The sequence below is a fragment of the Pongo abelii genome, chromosome 1, assembly GCF_028885655.2.
Source record: "Pongo abelii isolate AG06213 chromosome 1, NHGRI_mPonAbe1-v2.0_pri, whole genome shotgun sequence".
Classification (NCBI taxonomy): domain Eukaryota; kingdom Metazoa; phylum Chordata; class Mammalia; order Primates; family Hominidae; genus Pongo; species Pongo abelii.
The window spans coordinates 187,466,500-187,483,384 of record NC_071985.2 but is presented as its reverse complement, the minus strand read 5'-3'; the positions used below and the strand labels follow the sequence as shown (position 1 = coordinate 187,483,384).

The 16,885-nt window shown below is 40.3% G+C and overlaps 1 protein-coding gene across 7 annotated transcripts in view; it reads left to right on the top strand.

Moving 5' to 3' along the window:
* The window catches only part of MAST2 (microtubule associated serine/threonine kinase 2), a 231,966-nt gene that overhangs the window by 24,051 nt on the left and 191,030 nt on the right, over positions 1-16,885 (top strand). For all 7 annotated transcript variants that reach the window (XM_024256155.3, XM_002810886.6, XM_063719085.1 and 4 more), the window contains exons 2-3: positions 1,291-1,438; positions 6,609-6,751. In XM_024256155.3, coding sequence (XP_024111923.1) covers positions 1,291-1,438; positions 6,609-6,751 — 291 coding nt within the window. The remainder of the gene's footprint in view (positions 1-1,290; positions 1,439-6,608; positions 6,752-16,885) is intronic.

The window sequence follows — 16,885 nt, the reverse complement described above, 5'->3', positions numbered from 1 at the left end:
CCTCCTTTTTTGCCCCTTGTGGCTTTTAGTATTGCTATGGTGCCAGTTACTTGAAGCTTGTTTTTCAAATGGCAGGTGACATGGGGTCAGTTATTCTCTTTTTTTTTTTTTTTGAGACGGAGTCTCGCTCTGTTGCCCAGGCTGGAGTGCAGTGGTGTGATCTTGGATCACTGCAACCTCCACCTCTTGGGTTCAAGCAATTCTCTGTCTCAGCCTCCCGAGTAAGCTGGGGTCACAGGTACCCGCCACCACGCCTGGCTAATTTTTGTATTTTTAGTAGAGACAGGGTTTCATCATCTTGGCCAGGCTGGTCTTGAACTCCTGACCTCATGATCCACCTGCCTCAGACTCCCAAAGTGCTGGGATTACAGGTGTGAGCTACTGCACCCAGCCCAGTTATTCTCTAATGGTTCTTGTCTCTGTACTGTCTAGATCAGTTTGATGTGTTACTTATCTGTATTTGTTATAGCTTCCTTCACTGACATATAATAGACAAGAATGGTTCTTGTCTCTGTACTGTCTAGATCAGTTTGATGTGTTACTTATCTGTATTTGTTATAGCTTCCTTCATTGACATATAATAGATATACCTCATTGGGCTAATTTTTTTCAAAAGTTTCTTATTTATTATAATACTCCTGATTAGGTGGGTGTTGGCTTAAAAATGTCTACATGTTGATAATATTATTGGACACTGCTTACTGAATGAGGAGAAAGATGTGTTGGAGTGGAATGGGAAGGTTCTGTCAATGTTTCGTATTGCCTGTATTTTTTCATATTATTTTTATACTTTTTCTTTGAAAACCTGTATTTAGCTCCTCTTATAGGCATATAAAGAAAGCTCTAATATTAATTTTAGCATTAATTGAATGTTAGAGATATTTCTGACTTTGTATGCCAGGTAAAGTCTACCATTTAATGATTTTTTTTAAACTAAAATATGCTTTTCTTTATTGGATATAGGAAGGGTATGAATAAAAGGATAAACATAAATAAACTTAACTAAGAAGTGTACTCATTATGAATACTATATCCTGTCAAAATGTCTGTCATCCCGTGACCCTTCTCACCTATTTTTCCTTTGTCATTTTAATAAACAATATTCTGTGTCCTTTACAGCATACCTAGCTTTTGCTAAGAAATATGTGTCTGGTTTTAGCTATGGAGGGGGAAGTATAATATGTTGGCACTTTTAAACTGTAGTGAATGCTGTAGAGATGTTTAATATAAAGTTTTTATACTTCAGAGGAGATATTAAAGACTCATGTTTTACTCTTTTTTTCTTTGAAGGATGTAGTAACTGGACTTAGTCCCCTGCTCTTCAGGAAACTCAGTAATCCTGACATATTTTCATCCACTGGAAAAGTTAAACTTCAGCGACAACTGAGTCAGGATGATTGTAAGTTATGGAGAGGAAACCTGGCCAGCTCTCTGTCGGGTAAATATCTGATTTTGTTGTTTTAAGAAATGTGGGACCATGTGGTCAATATTTAAGGGTATATTAATTGAATTGGCATGTTGACAGTTTCTTCTCTGGTAGTAGTCTTGTATAGAACATTTATGGTAAGGCTGTCTTCCTCTCCTTACTTCTTCCTCATGGAATCTCTGATTGCTAACCTGTAGGACCTGATAGATATTTCTTGGTTGATCACCACTAGTGGTCACTCTCTCTTATTCTGATTTTTGCTCTCTGCCTATTTCTGTAAACTTTATATTCTTTGCTTCTGTAGATTTTCTTTTTTTCTTCATTCTCAAAACCTAAAACTCATAGTGGCCTCTACCTCCTTCAAAGAAAAGGCTTAAAAAATTTAGGGGGAAAAAATTATATGAAGAAGTCACAGTACAAAAGGAAGCAATTACATTGTACATTGTGGCGTAATTCTTTTCTTTCCTTTTTTTTTTTTTTTTTTGAGATGGAGTCTCGCTCCGTAGCCCAGGCTGGAGTGCAGTGGTGCGATCTCACTGCAAGCTCCGCCTCCTGGGTTCATGCCATTCTCCTGCCTCAGCCTCCTGAGTAGCTGGGACTACAGGCATCTGCCACCATGCCCGTCTAATTTTTTGTATTTTTAGTAGAGACGGGGTTTCACTGTGTTAACCAGGATGGTCTCGATCTCCTGAGCTTGTGATCCGCCCGCCTCAGCCTCCCATAGTGTTGGGATTACAGGCGTGAGCCACCGTGCCCGGCCTCTTATATTTAAATTTTTATTTTTGCTGGTCATATATTTAGTTACATAGAGCCATTTCTTGTTTGGTTTTCATAACATTCTCCTCTTTTTTTTTTTTTTTTTTTTTGAGACGGAGTCTCACTGTGTCGCCCAGGCTGGAGTGCAGTGGCACAATCTCAGCTCACTGCAAGCCCCGCCTCCTGGGTTCAGGCCATTCTCCTGCCTCAGCCTCCTGAGTAGCTGGGACTACAGGCGCCCGCCACCACACCCGGCTAATTTTTTGTATTTTTAGTAGAGATGGGGTTTCACTGTGTTAGCCAGGATGGTCTCGATCTCCTGACCTCGTGATCCGCCTGCCTCTGCCTCCCAAAGTGCTGGGATTACAGGCGTGAGCCACCGCGCCCGGCCGATTCTCCTCTTTTTTTAAAAGGATGTGATTATCTTCTCTTTTTTTTTTGAGACAGAGTCTCACTTTACTGCCCAGGCTGGAGTTTAGTGGCACGATGTCTGCTCACTGTAACCTCTACCTCCCAGGTTCAAGCGATTCTCCTGCTTCAGCCTCCTGAGTAGCTGGGATCACAGGCGCGCACCACCATGCCTGGCTAATTTTTTTATTTTTGGTAGAGACAGGGTTTCACCATGTTGGCCAGGCTGCTCTTGAACTCCTCACTTCAGGTGATCCGCCTGCCTTGGCCTCCCAAAGTGCTGGGATTACAGATGGGAGGTGAGCCACCACGCCTGCCTGGGATGTGATTATCTTCTGATTGTCATGAGTAAATTAGATTTTTGATTTAAAAATGTGGCTGGGTGTGGTGGCTCACGCCTGTAATCACAGCACTTTGGGAGACCGAGGCAGGCAGATCACCTGAGGTCAGGAGTTCAAGACCAGCCTGGCCAACATGGCAAAACCCCGTCTCTACTAAAAATACAAAGATTGGCTGGGCATGGTGGTATGTGCCTGTGATCCCAGCCACTCCGGAGGCTGAGGCACAAGAATCGCTTGAACCTGGGAGGTGGAGGCTGAGTGAGCATCATTACACTCCAGCCGGGGTGACAGAGCGAAACTCTGTCTCCAAAACAAAGCAAAACAAAAAAAAAGTAAGATTTTCTTACCTGGATCAACTCTTTCTTTTGAGCACCTAACAACCAGAGTGTTCAGTGTTTTGTTCTAAAATGCTAAATCCCTTTTATCCTGTGAGGTAATTGCATGGCTGCTGGGTACATTGTTGAAATGTGGTTGTGTTTGACTGTTCTTTCTATGGAATTTTCCATTTATCTGATTTCAGCCTGTGTCTTACTTTATGACTTTTGGGGTGCTTTTCATTTCTGAGTGCTTAGTCTAAGAGTTTGCAGGGCAGATGATACCTCACTTTTTTTTGAGACAGGGTCTCCTCTGTCACCCAGGCTGGAGTGCAGTGGTGTGATCTCAGCTCACTGCAACCTCTGCCTTCTGGGCTCGGCTCAAGTAATCCTCCCATCTCAGTCTCTTAAGTAGTTAGGACTACAGATGTGCACCACCACACCCAGCTAATTTTTGTATTTTTAGTAGAGAGGGAGTTTTGCCATGTTGCCCAGGCTGGTCTTGAACTCCTGAGCTCAAGCAGTCCTGCCTCGGCCTCCCAAAGAGCTGGGATTATAGACCTGAGCCACCAGGCCAGGCCAGATACTCCACTTAATTGCAATCCCCTCCGTGCTTACTATAGCTTATACCTTTCTTTGCCCAGTTGCATTGGTTACAATCCACCTATCTGCTTTAGATTTCCTCACAGTTTTTTCACCCCCTCATTATCAGTGTCTGTCCGTTTCTGTCATTATGGCCTTTGTTTGCTTACTTTTTATTTTTATTTATTTATTTATTTTTGACGGAGTCTTACTCTGTCACCAGGCTGGAATGCAGTGGTGCGATCTCGGCTCACTGCAGCCTCTGCCTCCCTGGTTCAAGTGATTCTCCTGCCTCATCCTCCCAAGTAGCTGGGACTACAGGTGCCATGCCACCACACCCAGCTAATTTTTGTATTTTTAGTAGAGACGAGGTTTCACTATGTTGGCCAGAATGGTCTCAATCTCTTGACCTCGTGATCCGCCTGCCTCGGCCTCCCAAAGTGCTGGGATTACAGGCGGGAGCCACCACGCTCCGCCCAGGTTACTTGTTTTGTCTCATTTTTATGGTGTTTCCTGGAGGACAAAAGCTAAAAGCATGTGCTTGGTCTGCCATCTTTAACTGAGAATGTTTTATGCAATAGCCTCTTGAATTATTATAAGAATAGTAATTAGAATTTTTAAGAGGTTTTCTTTTTTTCTGTGTTATTTATTTACTAAAGAGCTGATTGTTATTCCGTTTGTTTATGTTGTTCCTTCTGTTTTGTTTATTTTCCTCAAGTTCTTGGCAGTCTGCGGTATGCTTCAGTCTTTACTGGTGTATACTCAAATAGGTTTCTTCTACAGTGTGTAAGCTTCTTTCCCAACAGGCCTTTATTTTGAAGAGAGAGATGATAGTAATCTTTGTGTAAATAGGATAAGTTAAGCTGACTTTCCTTTAGAATTAATAGGTGAGAAGTAGGCAGGTCATCTGGAGAAATGCACATTTGCAGAATGAAGGAAAGAAGGCAGGCAGGCTCTACTCTGGGCTTATGGAAGTTTTGAGCAGAACACCATCATCATCATCATTATTTTTTTTATGGAGGGCTTTATGGAAAGACTTTCCAGTAAAAGGTACATTTGAGACTTGAAAACTTAACTAGATTTTAAAAGTATATTGTAATTTTCTAGTAAAACATGCTAGTTATAAAAAATGTCACTACAAAAACATGCATTATGTCAAAGTGAAGTCTTTCCTTTTTTTAAATTTTTTGAGACAGCTTCTCATTCTCTTTCCCAGGCTAAAGTGCAGTGACATGACCATGCCTCACTGAAGCCTTGACCACCTGAGCTCAGGTGATCCTCCCGCCTTCTCCTCAGCCTCCTGAGTAGCTGGGACCACAGGCACACACCACCATGCCTGGCTAATTTTTTTTTTTTCTTGGAGATGAGGTCTTTTTATGTAGCTGAGGCTCGTCTTGAACTCTTGGGCTTAAGTGATCCTCCTGCTTCGGCCTCCGGAAATGCTGGGATTACATGTGTGAGCCACAACACCTGTCCTGAAGTCTTTCTTAATTTTTACTTTCTTCTATGGCTTAATTTTCTTCTACGGTTAGCTTTGCTAAATTGTTCTCCAAATGAATTGTATCATATTTTGTTGGCAGCAAAAACAAAAATATCCCCCAAGCCTTTTCTTCACATCTTTACTACATTGGGTATTTTCATGACTAAGATTTTGCCAGGCACAGGAAGGATTTTCAAGTGAGTTGGGTGATCATGATAAAGCCAGGGGAAAGTGCAGGGCTAATATTGAAGTTGAGTGAGTGAATAAGTGTGGAAGAGTCAAAGGAGATGAGACCAGAAAGATAATCTGGATTTATGGAGAGTCTTTTTCATATGCCAAAATGTCTGACATAATATCTTCAAATAGTAAGGAGCCATCAGAGGCTTTTAAGGAAGGAAATGACATGAACACATTTTTGTTGGTTAGATCACAAACAAAAGTATGAAGAATGGTGGAAAGAAGGGGAGAAATGAGACCTTCAACTCATTTATAAAGTCATTGCAGGCCGGGCGTGGTGGCTCACGCCTGTAATCCCAGCACTATGGGAGGCCAAGGCGGGCACATCACCTGAAGTCAGGAGTTGGAGACCCACCTGGCTAACATGACAAAACCCCATGTCTACTGAAAATACAAAACATCAGCCAGGCATGGTGGCGCATGCCTGTAGTCCCAGCTACTCAGGAGGCTGAGGCAGGAGAATTGCTTGAGCCTGGGCAGCAGAGGTTGCAGTGAGCTGAGATCACACCACTGCGCTCCAGCCTGGGCAACAGTGAGAGGCAGTCTGTCTCAAAAAAACAAATAAACAAACAAAAAAATCATTGGAATTCTTTATACTCGGTCTTTATAAGTGACTCTCTTTCATTGAGATTAAGGCAGACAGTAAACCTGAACTGAGCACATGGAGTCTAGTGAGAGCAGAATAGATTCATTGTTTGCCTGCTGGAAACTTGCATCTCTAATGTTACATTGAGTTGATGAGAAACTATGTAGGCTAGAAGGGATTGGAAAACTCCTAGACTGCTAGTTTGGGTGTTAGAGTGGGAGGCTGGCATGTGGTGAATATTATAGAAAACATAAAATAGTTAATCCATTTCAGTGTTCCACTTGCCATTATTGTCACCACCAAGACAGTCACAATTTTTAATGGATAGTTGGAAATTTTAATAGATTCTAAAATGGATGTGAACAATTTTACTTTGTATCAGTATGATTTTATCCACTTGATATCACTGTATTTGTATTTTTTCATTTGTTTATCAATAAATAATTACATGTATATTTTCCAAACCTTGTATTTGAAGGTAAGCAGCTGCTCCCTTTGTCCAGCAGTGTACATAGCAGTGTGGGACAGGTGACTTGGCAGTCGTCAGGAGAAGCATCAAACCTGGTTCGAATGAGAAACCAGTCCCTTGGACAGTCTGCGCCTTCTCTTACTGCTGGCCTGGTAAGTGTTCATAAAGGTGGCATTTTGCTCTATGAAAAATCCATAATTGTCATTTGTCATTGCAACATCTATTCTTTTTCCTTTTTAGGATTTGGAGAATTCAGTTTCCCAAAATGAAGTATGGAAGAGAATGAATTTATTATTATTTTTTTTAGAGATAGGGTCTTGCTTTGTTGCCCAGACTGACTTCGAACTACTTGGCTGTAGTATTCCTGTTGCCTCAGCCTTCCAAGTAGCAGGGACTACAGGTACATGTCATGGCATCAGGCTAAGAATGAAATTTTTTTTTTCTTTTTTTTTTTTTTTGAGTCGGATTTTTGCTCTTGTCACCCAGGCTGGAGTGCAATGGTGTGATCTCAGCTGCCTCCTGGGTTCAAGCAGTTCTCCTGCCTCAGCCTCCTGAGTAGCTGGGATTACAGGTGTGCGCCACCACCCCTGGCTAGTTTTTTTGTATTGTTAGCAGAGATGGGGTTTCACTGTGTTGGCTAGGCTGGTCTTGAACTCCCGACCTCAGGTGATCCTCCCCACTCAGCCTTCCAAAGTGCTGGGATTACAGGTGGGGGCCACCACTCCCGGCCTTAAGAATGAAATTTTAATTGAGTCTATTTTTTTTTGAGATGGAGTCTCATTCTGTTGCCCAGGCTGTAGTGTAATCTCGGCTCACTGCAACCTTTGTCTCCCAGGTTCAAGTGATTCTCCTGCCTCAGCCTCCCAAGTAGCTGGGATTACAGGCACCCGCCACCATACCCCACTAGTTTTTGTGTTTTTAGTAGAGATGGGGTTTCACCATGTTGGCCAGGCTGGTCTCGAACTCCTGACCTCATGATCCGCCCACCTCAGCCTCCCAAAGTGTTGGGATTACAGGCTTGAGCCACTGTGCCTGGCCCAATTAAGTCTATTTTGATTGCCCTCTCATACTGTCAGTGTCGCTGGTACTAATTGTATAGTGAGGGTCAAGGAAAAGATTCTATAAGGTTGTAACTTCAATGATTAAATTTTCCTGGGAAAGAACATTCTTTTTATAGAAATGATTCTAAATCTGGTACAGTTGTGCTGCTTTCGTTTACAGCTCTGTGGTATACATATTTAGTACATGAGGATAGGGAACATGTTTGGCACATCATGGGTACTTAAGTATATATATAAGAATGAGGGCCGGGTGCAGTGGCTTACGTCTCTAATTCCTGCACTCTGAGAGTCTGAGGCAGGAGGATTGCTTGAGCCCAGGAGTTCAAGACTAGCCTGGGCAACATCGTGAGACCTTGTCTATACAAATAATAATAATCATAAAAAAAAATTAGCCGAGGATGGTGGGGTGTGCCTGTAGTCCCAGCTACTCAGAAGGCTGAGGTGGAATAATCACTTGAGCCTGAGCAGTTGAAGCTGTAGCGAGCTGTGATTGTGCCACCACGCTCTGGCGACAGAGTGAGACCTTGTCTTAAAAAAAAAAAAAAAAAAAGCCTTTTGTTTGTCTAGGCTTTGTGTGATAGGCAGGGCCTTACAAAATTAAAGCTGTGTAGCCTGGGCAGGTTGCTTTGTTTCTGCCTGTTGTTACAAATTATACCCTTTTACCCTCAAACTTGCTTTTGTACCAAAGGCACCCACTGGCTTTCTGCTCATCTCACACTGTTCCCTCTATCCTTAGGTCTAGGCACCTACTAATTTGTAGGGTACAATAACAGAAATTTGTTACTATTAAAGTCTCATCTATACTTGAAGATATAAGCCTTTTGGGTCAACATATGTGGAGTAGAAAGTTTTGTCCATTTGTTCAGTATGGGAAGTGGGAGTAGTGGGGAGGATGTCTTTGTGTAGCAGGTGGGAGGCTAATTTTTGGGTCAAAGGATATCCTGATAATACCGAAGTTTGTGATTCTCAGGCCACAGAAAGAATCAGGATCATTTGTGAAAATTCCCACTTCCTTAATTTTTTATTTTGAAATTTTCAAATCTGCAGAAAAATAGAAAGAATGGTACAGTGAACACCCATGTAAGTTTTACCTAGACTGACTAATTTGTACATTTTGCCATATTTGTTTTTTTCTGTGTATGTATATGTATTTTTTCCTGAAGCATTTCAAAGCAAGTCACAGACTAATTACGATACCTCATCCTTAAGTATTTCTCCTAAGGTGAAGGATACTCTCCTAAATAACTACAATATATGATCAGATCTAAGATGTTTAATATCTTTTTTTTTTTTTTTTGAGACTGAGTCTCGCTCTGTCGCCCTGGCTGGAGTGTAGTGGTGCGATCTTGGCTCACTGCAACCTCTGTCTCCTGGGTTCAAGTGATTCTCCTGTCTCAGCCTCCCAAGTAGCTAGGATTACAGGTGCGCACCATTACACCTGGCTAATTTCTGTATTTTTAGTAGAGACGGTATTTCACCATGTTGGCCAGGCTGGTCTCGAACTCCTGACCTCAAGTGATCCACCTGCCTCGGCCTCTCAAAGTGCTGGGATTACAGGCGTGAGCCACTGTACCAGGCCACATCATTTTAATAGTAACATCTAATAATGTGAAGACCATATTGAGATTTTCCTACTTGGTCCCAACATGTCTATTAAAGCCTCGCCTGCTTCCCTTTTAACCTTTGGAACCTAAAACAAACAAACAAACAAGCAAAAATGGATGAGTGAACCCTCCTAGAGATTTTGATCCAGATGTCTGGGGTTAGTCACAAGCATCTGTGTTTTCTTTTCTTTTCTTTCTTTCTTTTTTTTTTTTTTTTTTTTTCGAGACGGGTTCTCCCTCTGTATCCTAGTCTGGAGTGCAGTGTCATGATCTTAGCTCACTGCACCCTCTGCTTCCTGGGTTCAAGTAATTCTCATGCCTCCCGAGTAGCTGGGATTACAGATGTGTGCCACCTCACCTGGCTATTTTTTGTCTTTTCAGTAGTGATGGGGTTTTGCCATGTTGGCCAGGCTGGTCTTGAACTGCTGACCTCAAGTGATCCACCGGCCTTGGCCTCCCTAAGTGCTGCGGTTACAGGCGTGAGCCACTGCGCCTGGCCTGTATTTTCTTTAAAGTGTTACCCTGATTCTAACAACGTACCTCTTTGAGAGCTACTGCCACCATGATACAGCTGAATATTCCACTTTAAGGTGCTATGTTGCAGAAGGGATTCCTGGACTGAGGTTACTGGAGCCTAGGCCAAGTGAGCTAGAATATTCCTGAATTATGTTTTTTTTTAAATTAACAGTTTATTGAGATATAATTCACATATGATATAATTCACCCACTTTAAGTATACAGGTCAGTATTTTTTGGTGTATTTCACAGACGTACAGCCATCACTGTAGTCAATTTAAGAATATTTTCTTTACTTTAGAAACTGTACTCTTCAGGTATCACCTCCTCATTGTTCCATCCCTAACTCCGCCCCCACACTAGGCAACCACTAATCTACTTTCCACCTCTATAGGTTTGCCTATTCTGTATTTTTCATATAAATCAAATCAAATATGTGGCCTTTTGTGGCGGCTGCTTTCACTTAGTCTAATGTCTTCAAGATTCATCCATGTTGCAGCATGTGTTCCTTTTTATTGCTGAATAGTATTTTGTTGTATGTATATATCATGTTTTGTTTAGCTGTTCATCAGATGATTCATTTCCTTCATTCTTCCCCTTCATTTTCTAATGTTTATTGAGAGGATTTATCTGAGGGCTTATTTTTCCCATATATGTAGAAATCATGATCCTAATTAGTGATTACCAGGGCGTGTTCTAAAAAGGATCATACAATCATATCATTATGTGTTCCTAGGGATGGAGAAGAACTTAGGTGGCGTATTGTTCAAGATTAGTTATTCTTCTTCTTCTTCTTAAAAAAAAATTATATAGAGTGAAAATCTGTTGTTAAAAGTGGGTTGTTTCTGCCTTTTGGCTATTATAAATAATATTGCTATGAACATTCATGTACAAATTTTAATGTAGATATATGTTTTCATTTCTCTTGGATATATATCTAGGAGAGAAGTTGCTGAGTCATATGGTAACTCTATATTTAATCATTTGAAGAACTTTGATTTCTCTACATCCTTGCTATCTTGATGGGTGTGAAGTGATATCTTGTGTCTTTGATGTGCATTTCTCTAATGACTCATGATGTTGAGCGTCTTTCATGTGCTTACCGGACATTTGTCTTCTTTGAAGAAGTGTCTATTTGGATTATTGGCCATTTTTAAAATTGAGTGTTTCTTTTGTTATAAGTTTGGAAAATAATTGTTTCTTTAGACCTGAATCCAATTTCTTCTCTTTCCCAGGGAACTGCTTTTTGTTTTCTCTTGTGCTTTTTTTTTCCCGAGCTACTTATTTACCTACTGTAACTTCAAGCTAGCTCTTCTCTTCCCATTCTCCTGCCCAAAGATTTTCAGTTGAATATTTTATGTTAGGTGGCACATTTGCTAGTTGGTATTAAATACCTATTTCTGCTTTGACCACCCATACTGGAATAAACCTCAGTGTCTACCCTGCTTCTGGCTGTGACATTTCTGAAAAATCTTAACTAGAATGTATTCTCTTTGGAGTAATGGCCGTCTATAGTACATGGACCGAGCCTCCAAAGAACTTTTGGGTTAGCAGAACAGGATTCACATGTAACAGGACAACCATTTAAAAATAATAAAACATCACATTTAAATAAATATTGTATTGATTATTATTTAAATAGTAACAAAAGGGAGCAAGAATTATACTAGTTATAATTATTGGAATGGTAACTGGTAGGAGGTTAGACTTGACCAGAGTCTGGAGAATAGATAAGCAAAAGCCTTGAAGTTGCAAATATTTCCATTTTGAGGCCATCTAGATGATGTTTTTATGAAGAGATTTTTGGACTCCTTCATTTTCTGGTGTCTGTTGAGAGGATTTCCCAGAGGGCTTATTTTCCCCATATATGTAGGAACCATGATCCTGATTAGTGGTTCCCAGGGCATGTTCTAAAACAGATCATAGAATCATATTATTTATTATATGTTCTTAGGGATGGAGTGAAACTTAGATAGCGTCTTGTTCAAGATTAGTTATTATTTGTATTCTTAAAAATATATATACAGTTAAAATCTGTTGTTAAGAGTGGCATAGGAGAAAGACCCCTGCATTAGAAATCAGAAGACCAAGCTCTGATGCTGCTATGTGAATCTGAATAAACATACTGGAGCCAATGTTTTTCTCATCTGTAAAATGAGGTCAGTTCCTGCTTTGCTTTCTCCTGAGTATGTTAACTAGTATCTGCAGTTTTGATCTTTGCCTTCTGTATCTGTGATGTAAATCCACTTGGCTGTATCACCATTTCTAAGACTCACTCTACCTGTCTACTGTCTTTCCATCCGCCCAAGCCAGTTCTTCCTTGTTCATTCCCTGTCTTTTTTTTTTTTCCATAATTGAAATTTTATTGGTAGTGTTGAGGATAAGTACACAGACATTTCCATTTGTACACAGTTCTTAACATATCTACTGAAAATCTAAAAAGCCATGTGTTGTAATTGTTTTTTAAACAGTTATTCCAGTGACTTTCCAGCTTAAAATTTGGAGGCAAATTTTCCTTAGGAGGCCATCAAGTATCCTAAGGAAAATACCAGTATTGTCAAGTGTTACATACATCCTACCTATCTACCAGTTCACAAGTTAGTAGTATATATACTACATACTCAAATTTTCAATCTTTCGCATCACATTAACAAAGTTATCAGGAAAGTAAGACTACTTTGACTAAAGATGTTACAGAGTGCACACAGTTCTGACAGGGAGAGCCATGATCAAGGAGTGATTTTCGTTAGGAAACAATTCTACTAAAAAACAGCGTGAGAATAGAAGTAATCTAAAATGTTCAAGTCATGATTACCAATAACCATTCTAACGTGATACTGTGATTATAGCAAACTGCTATAATCTTAAACTGAATTGGGAATATTTCTAACCAGAACAAAAGATATGATATTCTGTTGAACATTTTATCATCAGTTCTCATGTTGAATATGATGTCATTTTGAGTGCTATATTATTATTGAATTTTGTTGAGATGAGATTCTCACATAACATAAAATTAACCATTTTAAAGTGTACATTTTAGTGGCATTTCATGCATTCACAATGTGTGCAGCCACCACCTTTATCAAGTTTTAAGACATTTTCACCACCATCCCCTGCAAAAAAAATCCTCTACCCATTAAACAGTCATTATTCATTCCACCCTCATTCTAGCTAGGGCAACCACTAATCTGCTTTTTGTCTCTGTGGATTTACCTATTCTAATATTTCATATAAATGGAATCATAAAATATGTGACCTTTTGTGCCTGGCTTTTTTCACTTAGCCCAATGCTTTCAAGATTTTTCTGCATTATAGCATGTATCAATACTTTATTCCTTTTTATGGCTGAATAAGATTCCGTTGTATGGGTAAACCACACTTTTATCCGTTTGTCTGCTGATAGACATTTGGGTTGTTTCCACCTTTTAGCCATTGTGAATAGTACTGCTGTATTTGTGTACATGAATTTGTTTTGAATACTTGTTTTCTGTATTTTGGGTATGTACCTAAGAGCAGATTTGTTGTATGATACAGTAATTCTTTGTTTAACTTTTTGAAGAACCACCACACTTTTGGTTTGCTACACCATTTTATATTCTTCCCAGAAATATATGAGGGTTCCAGTTTCACTGCATCCTTGCCAATACTTTTCTGTTTTTTTGATTATAGCCATCATAGTGGGTGTTAAGTGGTGTCTTATTGTGGCTTTGATTAGTATTATATTTTAATAATATTTTAGAACTGTCTGTTGAGGTCACATGGAGTATGCTGTTAAAGGAAATAACAAAACTCCAAGACTTTTCTTAGAACCTAGAACCTTTTCTCATCATTAAAAAGATTCTTATTTTAATTTATATTATTTTAGTTGAAAAGTAATCCCATCATTCTTAATTTATTTTTCCTTAATTTTCACGAGTTCAAAGAGGAAAAACCCATAGATGTTTGTTTTACCTACTTCAGTATTATAAAGAGATTCCAAATTCAGCACTTCCCCTTTCAGTATTACCTTTCTGCTGCTGTAGTTTTGCATTTTCTACTGTGAAAGGTAGAGATATCTATATCTATATGTCAGTTGGCTTTATTGAGGTATAGTTTACATAGAATAAAATTCACCCATTTTAAGTGTTCAATTTGATGACTTTTGGCAGATGTATACAGTTGTGTCACCACCACCACAATTGTGATATAGATATATAAGAATTATGGTATAGAACAGAACAGCATTCCCCAACCTTTTTGGCACCAGGGACCGGTTTCATGGAAGACAGTTTTTCCACGGATGGGTGGAGGAGGGATGGGAAATGGTTTCAGGATGAAACTGTTCCACCTCAGATCATCAGGCATTAGCTAGATTCTCATGAGGAGCGTGCAACCTAGATCCCTCGTATGCGCAGTTCACAATAGGGTTCACGCCCCTAGGAGAATCTAATGCTGCGCTGCTGATCTGACAGGAGACGGAGTTCAGGCGGTAATGCTCACCCTCATACAGCTCATCTCCTGCCATGTGGCCTGGTCCCTAACAGGCCATGGACCTGGTATAGAATATGTCTGCCACCCCAAGTTCGCTTGTGTCCCTTTGCTGTCTGTTCTCTCTCCCCAGGTACAGCCTTTGGCAACTACTGATGTGCTTTTTGTCACTGCAGTTTTTGCCTTTTCCAGAATTTCATAGGAGTGGAATCATACAGTATGTAGTCTTTTGTGTCTTTTTTCACTTAGCATAATCCTTCTGAGATTCATCCATGTTGTTTTGAGTATCAGTAGTTTGTTCCTCTTTATTGCTGAAAAGTGTTCCATTGGCCTGGGTATATAGACTTTTCCATTCCCTAGTTAATGACCATATGGGTTGTTTCCAGTTTTTGCCTGGTAGGGAGAGAGCTGCTGTGAAAGTTCATATAAGTTTTTTTGTTTTTGTTTTGGTGTGGAATATGCTTTATTTCTCTTGGGTAAATACCTAGGAATGAAACTGGTGGAATATGTATTTACCAGTGTAAATTTATCTTTATAAGAAACTGCCAACCTGTTTTCTAAAGTGGCTATACCATTTTTGCGTTTCCACCAGCAGTTGCTCCACATCTTATCAGTACTAGGTATTATCATATTTTTTTTTTTTGAGACGGAGTTTCACTCTTGTTGCCCAGGCTGAAGTGCAGTGGCACAATCTCGGCTCATTGCAACTTCCACCTCCCGGGTTCAAGCCATTCTCCTCACTCAGCCTCCCAAGTAGCTGAGATTACAGGCACACGCCACCACGCCCAGCTAATTTTCGTATTTTTAGTAGAGGTGGGGTTTCGCCATGTTGGTCAAGCTTGTCTCGAACTCCTGACCTCAGGTGATCCACCTGCCTCAGCCTCCCAAAGTGCTGGGATTACAGGTGTGAGCCACCGTGCCCGGCTATCATTTTTTAAATTTTAGCCATACTAGTGGATGTGTAGGAGTTTCTCATTGTGGTTTTAATTTTAATTTGCATTTCTCTAATGACTAATGAGATTGAACATATTTTTGTGTGCTTATTTGCCAATTATATATATTCTTTTTTTTTTTTTTTTTTTTGAGATGGAGTGTCAGTCTGTTGCCCAAGCTGGAGCGCAGTGGCATGATCTTGGCTCACTGCAACCTCCGCCTCCCAGGTTCAAGCAATTCTTTTGCCTCAGCCTCCTGAGTAGCTGGGATTACAGGCATGCACCACCACGCCTGGCTAATTTTCTTTGTATTTTTAATAGAGACGGGGTTTTGCCATGTTGGCCAGGCTCTTCTCGAACTCCTGACCTCAGGTGATCCACCCGCCTTGGCTTTCCGAAGTGCTGGGATTACAGGCGTGAGCCACTGCGCCCGGTCAGCTATTTTTATATATATACATTCTATGATCAAATGTCTGTTCAAACCTTTTGTCTATTTAAAAAAAATTTTTTTTTGTCTTATTGAGTTTCAGGAATTCTTTGTATATTCTGGATACAAGTTATATATCAAATAGATGCCTTCTAAACATATTCTCCCTGTCTGTGACTTACATTTTCATTTTCTTATCAGTGTTTTACACAAACATTTATATACAAAAAATGTGGAAATCAATTGTATCCCTCTATACTAACAATGAGTAATTAGAAATCAAAACTTAAAAATCAGGACTGTTTGCAATAGTTTAAAAATATGAACTACTTGAAGATAAATTCCAGAAACCATTTGGAAGACCAGTACATTGAAAACTACAAAACATTACTGAGACAAATTAAAGAAGACCTAAATGAATGGAGAGATACAACATTTTTGTGTATTGGAAGACCCATATCTTTTCTTTTTTTTTCCTTTGAGACAGGGTCTCACTCTGTCATCTAGGCTGGAGTATAGGGGTGTGATCTTGGTGATCTTGGCTCACTGCGACCTCCGCCTCCTGGGCTCCAGTGATCCTCCCACCTCAGCCTCCCAAGTAGCTGGGACTACAGGCACCATCACAAATTTTTTTTTTTTTTTTTTGAGACGGAGTCTCGCTCTGTTTCCCAGGCTAGAGTGCAACGACATGGTCTCAGCTCACTGCAACCTCCGCCTCCCGAGTTCAAGTGATTCTCCTGCCTCAGCCTCCCGAGTACCTGGGATTACAGGTGCCTGCCACCACACCCGGCTAGTTTTTGGTATTTTTAGTAGAGATGGGCTTTCACCATGTTGGCCAGGCTGGTCTCGAACTGCTGACCTCGTAATCTGCCCGCCTCGGCCTCCCAAAGTGCTGAGATTACAGGCGTGAGCCACCGCGCCCAGCAACATCTGGCTGATTTTTGTATTTTTTGTAGAGATGGGATTTCGCCATGTTGCCCAGGCTGGTCTTGGACTACTGTACTCAAGCAATCCTCCTGCCCTGGCCTCCCAAAATGCTGGCTTACAGGCGTGAACCACCTGGTGCCCAGTCTAGGAATACTCATATCATGAAGATGTAAATTTTCTCCATTAAGCTATAGATTTAATGCAGTCCCGATCAAAACCCAGGTAGTATTTTTCAGAAAATATCAAGCTGATTTCAAATGTATATTGAAATGTAAAGGACCTAGAATAACCAAAACAATATTAAAAAGAAGACCAAAGTTAGAGGAATCAAACTTATTTTATGACTTTG